This window comes from Podarcis erhardii, assembly GCF_964252035.2.
Source record: "Podarcis erhardii genome assembly, chromosome: 15".
Classification (NCBI taxonomy): domain Eukaryota; kingdom Metazoa; phylum Chordata; class Lepidosauria; order Squamata; family Lacertidae; genus Podarcis; species Podarcis erhardii.
This window is the reverse complement of record NC_138505.1, coordinates 26746724-26758746: the sequence shown is the minus strand read 5'-3', so window position 1 is coordinate 26758746 and position 12023 is coordinate 26746724. Positions and strand designations below refer to the sequence as shown.

The 12023-nt window shown below is 43.4% G+C and overlaps 1 protein-coding gene across 3 annotated transcripts; it reads left to right on the top strand.

The window, feature by feature from the left end:
- The first annotated feature begins 1667 nt into the window (after positions 1–1667).
- Positions 1668–10853, top strand: LOC309330441 (uncharacterized protein). 3 transcript variants are annotated; one of them, XM_081842123.1, is made up of 5 exons: positions 1668–1793; positions 3998–4156; positions 6837–7013; positions 8218–8514; positions 10768–10853. In XM_081842123.1, the coding sequence occupies exons 2-5, from the start codon at positions 4003–4005 to the stop codon at positions 10836–10838; spliced, it is 699 nt and encodes a 232-aa protein (XP_081698249.1). In that variant the 5' UTR covers positions 1668–1793; positions 3998–4002; the 3' UTR covers positions 10839–10853. The 3 variants fall into 3 exon arrangements, with proteins under 3 accessions (XP_081698249.1, XP_081698248.1, XP_081698250.1); XM_081842122.1 differs by having other exon boundaries at positions 1716–2011; XM_081842124.1 differs by having other exon boundaries at positions 1717–2011; positions 10771–10853.
- The last annotated feature ends 1170 nt before the right edge of the window (positions 10854–12023 follow it).

The window sequence follows — 12023 nt, the reverse complement described above, 5'->3', positions numbered from 1 at the left end:
TTCGAAGATCTTTATATGAGGTATGGGACAGGTATAAAAACTTATTAGAACGTAAAACTCCATGGTGGTTATCTCCATTAGAAGCTTGTTGTTGTTGTTGTTTAGTCATTTAGTTGTGTCCGACTCTTCGTGACCCCATGGACCAGAGCACGCCAGGCACTTCTGTCTTCCACTGCCTCCAGGTAAAAATTGGTTTACCTGTGAGAAATTGTTGGGGGGGAGGGGAGGAAATAAATGGAAAATGAAACCATATGAAGAGGTTAAAGAATATGTAAATGATTGGTTGCACTATCGCCAAGTGAATGAAATATCTAAAGAGGATTTAAAGGAAAAAGGATTTGGTGACAAAAAAATCAAAATTTGAAATAGAAATATTAAACAATGAATGTAAAACAATGTCTAAAATGTACAAAATACTGTTGGAATGGCATTTGAAAGATGAGGAAGTGAAATTGGTAATGATACATTCGGCAAAGGACTTTGGATATAATATACAGCTTGAAGAATGGGAAAGGTTGTGGAATGAAAGGATAAAATTTACAGCCTATAATGCTTTGAAAGAGAATATGATGAAAATGATGTCTAGATGGTATATTACACCAGTGAAATTAGCTAAAATGTATAAGACAAATAATTAATGTTGGAAATGTTAAGAAAAAGAAGGAACATTTTATCATATGTGGTGGGAATGTAAAAAAGTAAAGAACTTCTGGGAAATGATATATAATGAGATGAAAAAGATGTTGAAATATACATTTTTTTAAAAACCAGAAGCATTTTTACTTGGTAATATTATAGGACATTAATAGGGAAGATGTTAAATTGTTTTTATATGCAACAACTGAGGCAAGAGTATTGTTAGCCCAGAAATGAAAACAAGAAGAAATTCCGACGAAAGAAGAATGGCAGACGAAATTAATGGACTATGCAGAATTGGACAAAATGACAGGAAGGATTTGAAACCTGCGGGACCAGAGATTTACAGAAGATTGAAAGAAGTATATGAATTATTTGAAGAGCAACTGTAATGAACAAATTACGCTAGTAGGACTACAATAAGTTTTGTAAGGATAAATATATGAAGTGTTACAAAGTAGAAAAAGATAGAGATATTGGTTATGAGTTTGAAATGTAATAGGGAAGATAAGAAATGCATACTGAGAGATTAGATTGGAAAATTTTCAGACAGGAATGATGGAAGTCAACAATTTGAATAAGATGTAAAAGTATGTTTAATTACTGTTGAAAATGATATGTTAATTTATATATATAAAATAAATGAGTAAACATAACTAAGAAAATAAGCATAAAAGATAAGGAACAATGATCTGGAAAGCAATTAAGTGCAAGATGTAATCTGAATGATATGGTACAAAAAAGATAAGAAAATAAGAGCATGTAATTAAAATATTTTGAAATTAAGGTAAAATAATGTAAGCAGAAGCAGCAAATACTTAAAGAACCAGAAGGGGAAGTCGCTTGGGGGGGGGGGAGAATGGGATTTATGCATTCTTGTTTTTTCTTGTTTATGACTATTTTGATATAAAACTGTAAAACACAATAAACAAATTTAAAAAGAGAGAAATTTGATTCATGTGGCAAAAAGTTCCGGCCTCCTTTGCTTTTGCCAGTTTCTGTGGAATCAGTTAAATGATGCTGCCTCCAAGGTGGCAGTTATGGAACTGTGTGAGAATGGAATGCTCAGGAATGCTTCATTCCCAGCAGCAAACTGATGCAGCCATTACCCTCCAGAACCTTCCTTCCTTACAGACCCTCTTAGGTGCTGCCTCTCGGTAATTTTTCCTCCCTCAGAGGCTCGCAGTGGGGCATCCCCCAGGGCAGGGCCTTCTCTGTGGAGGCCCCTAAACGGTGGAACTCCCTCCCCAAAGAGGTATTCCTGGCACCTTCCTTACACAGCTTCCAGAGGATACGGAAGACTCACCTCTAGAACCCGGCTTCTGACATCTGAGGTGTCTGTTTTTAGGACCTGGCTCATTTTTACGCTTGTAAGGTAAAGGTAAAGGGACCCCTGACCTTTAGGTCCAGTCACAGACGACCCTGGGGTTGTGGCACTCATCTCGCTTTACTGGCCGAGGGAGCTGGCGTATGTGGGTCATGTGGCTGGGTCATGTGGCTGGCATGACTAAGCTGCTTCTGGCGAACCAGAACAGCGCACGGAAACGCTTGTAGGTCGTTTTAATACTGTGTTTTAATGTTGTATCCCAAACTGGGACCTTGGAATGAAGGGCGGCAACTAGAGAGGGGACTTGGAATAAGCCCCAGGCCACAAAATTCCATGATTACACAGGAATAGTAGCCATGCAACGCCCAATTCAAAGAGGTGACATGGTAGAAGTTGTAAGAAAGGGAAATGTCACTTTTCTGTAAAAGCAAAGGTTCTCAGAAAAGTTGAATCTGGGTAGAAGGATTGCAAACGGTGAGGTAATTGTGAATTAGAATGCTTCTACGGCGGTACCTCAGTTTACGAACAGCCCTGTTTAAAAAATATTCGGCTTACAAAGTCCACAAAACCGGAAGTAATGTTCTGGTTTGCGAACTTTACCTCAGACTACAAACGGAATCCAAACGGTGGAAGGGCACCGGTGGCAGGAGGCCTCATTAGGGAAAGTGTGCCTCGGTTTAAGAACGGATTTGGTTTAAGAACGGACTTCAGGAACGGATTAAGTTCGTAAACCTGTTTTCAAAACCTCCACCACTTTCTGAAGGAGCCCCTTCCACTGTCAGACAGTTCTCACTATCATAAATTTCTTCCTTGTGTCTCTTTCAGAATCCCCTTCCTTGTAATTTGAATTCATTGGTTGGGGTGACCCCCTCTGGAACAGCAGAAAACAAGCTTGCTCCATCTTCCATGCAAAAGTCTTTCAGTTATTTGAAGAAGGCTATTTTATCACATCTCAGTCTTCTCTAGGCTAAACATCCCCAACTTCCTCAACCCTTCCTCCTAAGGCTTTGTTTCCAGACCCTTGATCATCTTGATTGCCCTCCTCTGCACACCTTGCACCTTGTCAATATCCTTCTCAAACTGTGGTGCCCAGAACTGGACATATGACTCCAGGTGTGGTCTGGCCAAGGCAGAAAAGAGAGGGACCATTACTTCCTTGGATTGGGGCACCAGACCTCTGTTGATGCAGCCCAGAATAATGCTTCCCCCCCTTTTCCTTCCCCCTTTTTTTCTGCTGCTGCTGCTACTACAGCTGCATCACACTGTTGATTCATGTTAAGCTTGTGGTCCACCAAGGCCCCTAGATCCTTCTCTAGGTGTCCCCCATCCTATATTTGTGCATCTGGTTCTTCCTGCCTAGGTGAATAACTTTACATTTGTCTCTACTGAAATTAATTCTGTTAGTCTGGGCCCAGTTCTCCAATCTGATAATGTCATTTGGAATTCCGATTCCGTCTTTCTGTGGCATTAATTAGCTACCCCTCCCAGTTTGTTGTCATCTGCAGATTTGATGAGCATCCCCTCAGTTCTTCATCCAAGTCATTTATAAAGACGTTAAACAACAACTTGCCCAGGACAGAACCCTGCGGCACCACACTTGTCATGTTTTTCCAGGATGATGAGGTACCATTAATGTGTACTCTGGGTTTGGTCAGTCAACCAGCTACAAATCCACCTAAACAGGTACCTCGTTCAGCCCATATTTTACCAGCTTCCTCATGAGAATATCATGAGGGACTTTGTCAGAAGCCTGACTGAAATCAAGATACACTACGTCCAGAGCATCCCCCTGATCCACCAAGCTTAACTTTGTCAAAGCAGATATTCTGCCACTGAGCTATGTCCCTTCTCAAAGGGCCTTCAGGGGTGTGAATGTATGTTTGGATTCTGTTCTTTCCAAAGGAATTGATCTGAATATGGTTTGCCTTGGATTACCAGAAATTCTCAGGCAGGGTGGGTGATGGGGGGAGAGAAAAGATTAGGATTGGCTCCACTTTGACCCTGGTTCCCCCCTCCCTTGTTTTTTTGCAACAGTTAAAATGGAAGAACAATTTGAGGATGGGAACCTTGTGCAAGACCTGAAGGAAGATCCTGAGGAGCGAGACCTGGCCTCTAGCCTCCCCGATGGAACCCTTGCTCACAGCAGCCCAGAGACAGGAATTGACCTATGGATATGGGTCCCGTATTTGGAGGGTGAGGCAGAGTCCAGACAGGGTGGGGCGGATGGACTGGTTGGTTCAGAAAACATGGGGTGGGAGGGTATTTGAAGAGAGGAGTGACGCAGTCACAGTGACTGGAGAAGGCAGAAGGGATCTACGCCTGTCCACACTTAGCCAGGTCCTGTGTTCCACCAAGGGGGCTCATATTGAAAACAGATATAGGAGAAATGAAAAAAGATCTAGGTGAAATGAAAAATGAAATGAATGAAAGGGTTAAAGGACTAGAAGAGAAATTAGACAGAATGGAACTAAGAATGGAGGCAAACTCAAAAGTCTCAAAAGCATTTGTCGGGCAGGTGAATGAGCTTACAGTACAGAACAAAGAACACTAAAAAAATACAAGAAATAAAAAACAAGGCTCACGGAGGAAGTTGCAAAGAAAATAACAAAAGAGAATAGAGAACCAAGGAAAGAATATAATAAATTAAAAAAATAGATGAGTTTAAAATCAAACAAGAAGCTACCTAGGATACACTTGCAATTCTACAAATGCAAAGTACCGTGGTACCTCAGGTTACATACGCTTCAGGTTACATACGCTTCAGGTTACAGACTCCGCTAACCCAGAAATAATGCCTCAGGTTAAGAACTTTGCTTCAGGGTGAGAACAGAAATCACGCAGCAACAACACGGCAGCAGCGGGAGGCCCCATTAGCTAAAGTGGTGCTTCAGGTTAAGAACAGTTTCAGGTTAAGAACAGACCTCCAGAACGAATTAAGTTCTTAACCTGAGGTACCACTGTAGAGAGAAAATACTGAGATTTTGAGGGATACCTGAGGAATCTGGGGAAAATTTACAGAAGAAAATAATAGAGAATCTAACCACCTGGTTAGGATTACAGAAAGAGGACGTACTCAGATACACAGAAAAAATATTTAGGGTCAACTCCGTGAAAGCGAAAGCTAATAAATGGCCAGGAGATTGTATTGTAAGGTTTACTTCAAATTGGATTAAAGATAAGATACTAATGACAAGTAGAGAAATGAAATAAAAAATCAATGGAAAAGAGATAATAATTTTAAAGGAAATCCCACCCTGTCTGCTTAAGAAAAGAGACAAATTTCAATTTCTAGCGAAGGCATTAAAAGCTAAGTCTATTGATTTTAGGTGGGAATTTCCAGAGGGAATTTCTATTTCGAAGGGAAAAGAAAACGATTTGAAACGGTAAAGGATGCTAATATCTTCTGGATAAAATACTGGAAAGAACTTGGGGGGGGGGGGAGAGAGACACACAAACAGCCCATAAATGGAGAATCCAAAAACAAACGATATATCCGAACCGGAAGAAGATAGTGAATAATCAGCTGATGAACAATGAAAACACGACTGACTGCTAAAAAAGTAGAGTAATAATTATACTTGAACCTCAACCTAAAATATATTTCCCTCCCTCACACTAGTAAGTAATGTAGCAGAGCAGATGCCCCTCAATATAGCTGGAAGCTAGTTTGCAGGTTCGTTTTAATCTCTTAGTTAAGTTTATTTCTGGTGTTCCCTTTTGATCCCTCTTAAAAGAATAACGACACAAGAGTCTTTCTGAGTAAAGTAACAAAAAGTTGACACATTTCAGTTTGCGATATGATCCCTGAAAAGCAGACTTTGCTTGATAGATACACAAAGAAACTGTGTGAGTTTGTCTCATATGGAGACTGAACTCGTGCTGCTGGCTGAGAGCCAGCAGATAGCAAAATTACATTAAGATCACAAAATGGCTGCAGGTGAGCAGTGTGGCAGCAAAAGATCAGCAAGCAAGACAAGAGAAAAACAACAACTGAGAAAATGGCTGCATGACTCGGCTCTTTTATGGAGTCAGCCAGAGCCAGGCGCATCCTCCAGGTCACATAAAGGAGAAGATCCAGACCAGTGGAACAGACAGTTACACTGACTGGATGTCCCACTGCCTGTGCCCCTCTAGGCAGTGGCATAGCAAGGTCAGGTGGCACCCGGTGCGAAAATATTTTTGTCGCACCCCCACATTGAAGTTTCCCCTCCCTCCCTCCACCCTCATCAAAGAATGCCATGCAGGCAGCTATCTCACGTAGATCTCGCCTTCTCCTCTTCCCTCCCGCCACCCCCGTCAAATAAAACCACGCCCTGCCCTCCTCCTGCAGCATATATAATGGATAAAAACAGCTACGCAACAATAAAAACAACCCAACAATAAGAACAGCATATATAATCAATAAAAACAACAACCCAATAACCCCCTCCCCATAATAGAACACCAAACATCAAAAACTTCCCTATACAGGGCTGCCTTCAGAAATAATAATAATTTTCAATGTTTTATGTTTTAGGGAACGGCTAGTCAAACTATTTTAACTGTTATGCTGTTTTAATGTACTTGTACATTATATATTTTAATTATGTATGTTTTATACTTGTTGTTTTACTGTAAATTTTAATTCCAGGTTGCTGTGTTTCTGCAATCGGTTTGAGTGTCGTTTTGCTGTTGCCCTTTCTTAAGATACTATCTCCGTCTTGCATGGGGTTGGTCTAGATGACTCTATGAGTCCCTTCCAACTCTGTGATTCCATGACTCCTTGACTGTTTTGGTATTTCTTCTTGGAATGAAAGTTGGTACCTAGATAATCAATGAACAGCAGCATGGTGCAGTTGTGTAGCTGACAGCTTTGCATGCCCTTTCTCGGTAGGACCCAGCTGGAACAGCACCCCCTTGCAAGACCTGGAGCGGTGCCTGAGGGAGCTGCCCCAGAACCGCCCCAGCCAGCCATGGTTAGCAACCGCCAGCTCCTCCGTCAACAGCGCCCCGGAGAGGCAGCAGCCGTGGACCATGGAGGAGGTGGAGGCCCTGAGTTCAGCCCAGGAAGGTGAGCCTCTGGGGTTGCACCTCTAGCAAGGCAGTGGGAAGGGCAGGCAATGGTGGTGGAGGCAGGTGATGTCATCTGCCCTGCACCTTCTTGGTAGGGCAGGTGTACATTTAAATCAGAGCTTAATAACATGGCACCAGTGCCTGGAAAACCTCTGAGCACCTACATCACCCCTTTAGTTGTGAAGGGCTGAGGAGGTTATCTTTTTTCTCTCTTGGAAAGTAAATAGAGCTGAAGGAGTAAGTGGGGAAGAGAGGCACTCTTTCCCACATCCTGATTTTCTCTCTCTGAGGTTTTTAGGGCGCAGGTTCTATTGGATCTGACTTTGACCCAGATCCCTTGGAAAAGCTCAGTTTGTGTGCAAATAATAATAATAATAATAATAATAATAATAATAATAATAATAATTTATACCCCGCCCATCTGGCTGGGTTGCCACTTCCATGTGGTTCACAACAGAATATGAAAAACACGATAAAATATCAAACACTGAAAGCTTCTCTAAACAGGGCTGCCTTCAGATGTCTTCTAAAAGTCAGATAGTTCTTTATCTCCTTGACATCTGATGGGAAGATGTTCCACAGGGTGGGTGCCACTACCGAGAAGGCCCTCTGCCTGGTTTCCTGTAACCTCACTTCTAGCAGAGAGGGAACCGCCAGAAGACCCTCGGATCTGGACCTCAGTGTCCGAGCTGAACAATGGAGGTGGAGACGCTCCTTCAGGTATACAGGGACGAGGCAATTTAGGGCTTGAAAGGTCAGCACCAACACCTTGAATTGTGCTCAGAAACTTACTGGGAGCCAATGTAGGTCTTTCAGAACCAGTGTTATGTGGTCTTGGTGACCACTCCCAGGCACCAGTTTAGCTGCCGCATTCTGGATTGGTTGTAGTTTCTGGGTCACCTTCAAAGGTAGTACAATGTAGAGCCCATTGCAGTAGTCCAAGAGGGAGATAGCCAGAGCATGTGCCACTCTGGCAAGCAGTGTGTTGGAGAACCATTGCTGCCAGCTGATGTAGTCTTTCTCAACCTTGGGTCCCCAGCTGTTGTTGGACTGCAACTCCCATCATTGCTAGCTAGCAGGTCCAGTAGTCAGGGATGATGGGAACTGTAGTCCCAAAACAGCCGGGGCTGAGGCCTCAGAGAGGAGAGGAGAGGCATCCCATCCCTCAGCGCCTTCAGTTGGAGTGTTTTTGTTCTTCCTAGACACGGAATCGAAGGTGGATTGGACTTTGTGGCAGAAGGGGACAGAGTTCAGGCCTTGGAGCGCCTTGCTCACTCCAGAGGAGAAAAGGGGGCTTCCTTCCGCCCGAGAACCAGAGCTTGTCACCATGGGCAGGCGAGCTTCATCAGCCTCCCTGCTCCCCATCCTAGAGAGATTCCTGGCCAACATTGCCATGAGCCAGCTGCTCCTCTCCAACATCCCACCTGGTAATGCCAAGAGTCCGGGCAACGTGGCACCCAGGAGATCCTGGCAAGGGATGGTTGGCTCACATCCCACAAGTAAGTGAGGCTGTGGGTAGCCCTTTATGGCGGTAGGTTTGACTCGGGACCTGCACTTTGCTATTAATTCATTCATTAGTACAGTATGCTGTTCATCCTCCATAGATCTCAGCGGGGTTCACAACATAAAAATACAAGGTAAAAACCCACAATGTATCCAAACCAAGCCTCCTCCTCAAGCCACGCCCACTGACCCTCTGGACCGCCCTGCAGCAGGAGAGGCGGAGCCAAGCAGAGGAGGTCCTGGAGGATCCCCCCACGGAGGTACGAAGGAGAGAGGGAACCCCACAGTCCAATTCAAAGAGGTGACATGGTAGAAATCGATGCCTGGTATGGAGCGAGGGGATAGAGTTTTTCTCCCCTCTCCCACTGGCGCGCAGGGATGTCCCGTGAAGCTGAAGGTTGGAAGACTCAGGGGAGATAAAATGAAGTCCTTCCCACAGCACAAAGTTGAGCTGTGGAACTCCCTGCCACAGGAGGCAGTGATGGCCAGCGACTTGGATGGCTTTTAAAGAGGGCTAGACAAATTGGTGGAGGAGGAGAGGGCTGCTGGGGGCTCCTGGCCAGGATGGCTCTGCTCTGCCTCCACGGTCGGAGGCAGCAATGCCTCTGAATTACCAGTTGCTCAAAATGGCGGGAGGGGAGAGAGCTCTTGGGCTCGGGTCCTGCTGCAAGGTTCACTGCAAAAATCTCTTTGGCCACTGTGAGAAGGGGATGCTGGACTAGAAAGGCCATTGGCCGGACCCAGCAAACTCCTCTTAAGTTCTTACGTTTATTAAAGGTTAGGGAAAGAGTTCTATAGTCCTGGCTGTCTGGTTGGAGAGACAAAGAAGGCGGCCTTGCCCCTTTCTTCTCAGGAGGCAGATCCAAGAGGACCTCTCCCCCTGGAGGTCCAGATTAAGAATAGGAAGAGGAGCAGGGAATTGTAAAGCTGGATGCAACCTCAGGTTTCTCCCTCTAAACATCAAAGAGATAAGAGAGGATGTCAGCATAAAGAAAGTGGTCCAGGGGAGCTGGGGGTCCCCCACTCCATTAACCCATCAGGGCATGTTGAATTTCTTCAGCTTCCAGCTTCCAAAAACAAGGGGTGCTAAAAGTTGCAACGTGACTTGGAAACTCAACAGATATTTTGTTTAAATTAATACAATTTAGTTTTGCTTGGTACGTAAAATGTTTGCAAAATGGCATAGAAATCATTAAAAATGATTGCCAAGTACTTGCAGTTCTAGGATAGTTTATTATTTATTTTTTAGCATTTAGCATTACCTGACATTTCCTGAAGGTAGAAGAAGAAGAAGAGTTTGGATTTGATATCCCGCCTTTCACTCCCCCTTCAGGAGTCTCAAAGCGGCTAACATTCTCCTTTCCCTTCCTCCCCCACAACAAACACTCTGTGAGGTGAGTGGGGCTGAGAGACTTCAGAGAAGTGTGACTGGCCCAAGGTCAACCAGCAGCTGCATGTGGAAGAGCGGAGACACGAACCCAGTTCACCAGATTACGAGCCTGCACTCTTAATCACTACACCACACTGGCTCTCAATTAAAATTAAAATTTGTTGGTTTTCCGAAAATGCTTCATGTGCTTCTTTGTCAAATGTAGAGTGGCCAAGCTAAATGTTGTCCAATCACAAAAATAATAGCGGATTTGAATTCCTCATATCCCAGAAACATATTTTTAAGACACTTCACCGAAGAAATGAACAACAGTTAAGTTCCACCTCCTAAAATGATGCACCCTGTTACCCCATGCAAACCCCTCTCAGAGTTGCACCCAGATTTATTTATTTGCTTTTTCAGATTCAAAACTTTACAGTCACATATCAAACATACAACATAGAAACAAGATTCCAAGGAATATCCTGGACTTCCCTCCTCCCCTTTGTTGGGTGCTGCTGTTAATCATTTCCTCCTGCATCTTTTATGATCATCCACATCTTTTACAGCTCCATTGTGTCAAAAATTCACCCTTAAACTGCAAGTGATATTCCAATCCTACTGACGATTTTAACTGTTTGCAATGGTTTTAAGATAGGTTATACATTTTTCCCCATCCCTTATTGAAATTTTGGTCTTCCTGACTTCTGATTCTTCCATTCATTTTGGCCATTTCAGCATAGGCCATCAACTTGATCTGCCATTCTTCTCTGGGAAGGACTTTATCTTCTTCCCATCTAATGGAAAGAGCTACACCTGAACTTCCAGCAGGACAGCCCAAATGCTGATGCAATGCATTCCTTTATTTCTTTTGTTTCAGCAGAAGCTACTGCAGATCCCGGCCACCAACCTGTACTAGATTCCTGGAAGGAAGAAGAGCAAGGTTTGTAAACTTGGGAAGGAGGAGGTTTGGGACAAAGGAATGGACCTGTTCTCTAGGCTGTGGTCTGTGATGCTTGTTCCACCATCGAAGAGCAATTCCCGTCAGAAAGTCGTTTCTGTGATTGAGTCAGAATCTCTTTCCTTCTCTGTTTTCATTTGATTTTTTAAAATATAAATATACAACAAACAACAATTCAAAATCCAAATACTGAGATTACTCTGAATCTCCTGACTTTCCCCCATCCCTTCCATGGGTCCTAATGAAAATCATTACAACTGTATATCAATATTTATCAAAATAGTTTTCCTGCTGAATTGTCCATAGTTTCCTTTACATTACAAGTGTGTTTAAAATCCTGCCAATGTTTTTAACCTGCTTGCAATGGTCTCGTATATAAATTATAAACTTTTCCATTCTTTTTTTAAAGTTATTGTCTTCTTGATTTCTGAGCTTCCCAGTTAATTTTGCCATTTTGGCATAGTCCATCATCCTGATTTGCCATTCTTCTCTGATCGGTGTTGTCTCTTCCTTCCATCTCTGGGCCAGTAGCATCCGTGTGGGTGTTGTCGCATACATAAACAATCTTTTCTGATCCTTTGGAAACTTGGTACCTGTAATTCCTAATAAGAAAGCTTCTGGTATTTAACAAAAGTTATTTTGAACCTTTTTTTCATTTCATTATACATCATCTCCCAATTTTTCTTTACTACTTTACATGTCCACCACATATGATAAAAGGTACCCTTTTCTTTACATTTACAGCAAGTATTTGTACTCATTCTGTACATTTTTGCTAATTTAACAGGAGCCAAGTACCTCTGGTACATCATTTTCCTGTAGTTTTTTTTTTAGTGAACAACATGCCATGAATTTCAAATCTGTTTTCCATAGCCTCTCCCAATCTGTCCTCTCATTTGAATCCATTGGTTCAGGTCCTGCCCTCTGGAGCAGCAGGAACCCATCTTGTTCCATCTTCCATGGTGGGACAGCCTTTCAGATATTTGAAGACAGCTGTTTGGGGGGCTGATGGGAGTTCTAGTCCAAAACATCTGGCAGGGACCCTTTGGGACGCACGAAGGCTGACCTGTTTGCACTGCCCCTCTGGATAGCGGTGAAATTCCTGAGTCTTCTTCAGCTTCCTTTCCCAGCCTGGCTTGGTGCCGCTTCCCCAAACAATGACTGGCTGAGCACCC

Bases quoted from the DNA above. Each gene is read 5' to 3' on its own strand.
- LOC309330441 (XM_081842123.1), top strand. From the start codon at position 4,003: ATGGAAGAACAATTTGAGGATGGGAACCTTGTGCAAGACCTGAAGGAA. The intron at 4,157-6,836 runs GTGAGGCAGAGT...CTTTCTCGGTAG, and splicing joins ATGGGTCCCGTATTTGGAGG to GACCCAGCTGGAACAGCACC. The intron at 7,014-8,217 runs GTGAGCCTCTGG...TGTTCTTCCTAG, and splicing joins CCTGAGTTCAGCCCAGGAAG to ACACGGAATCGAAGGTGGAT.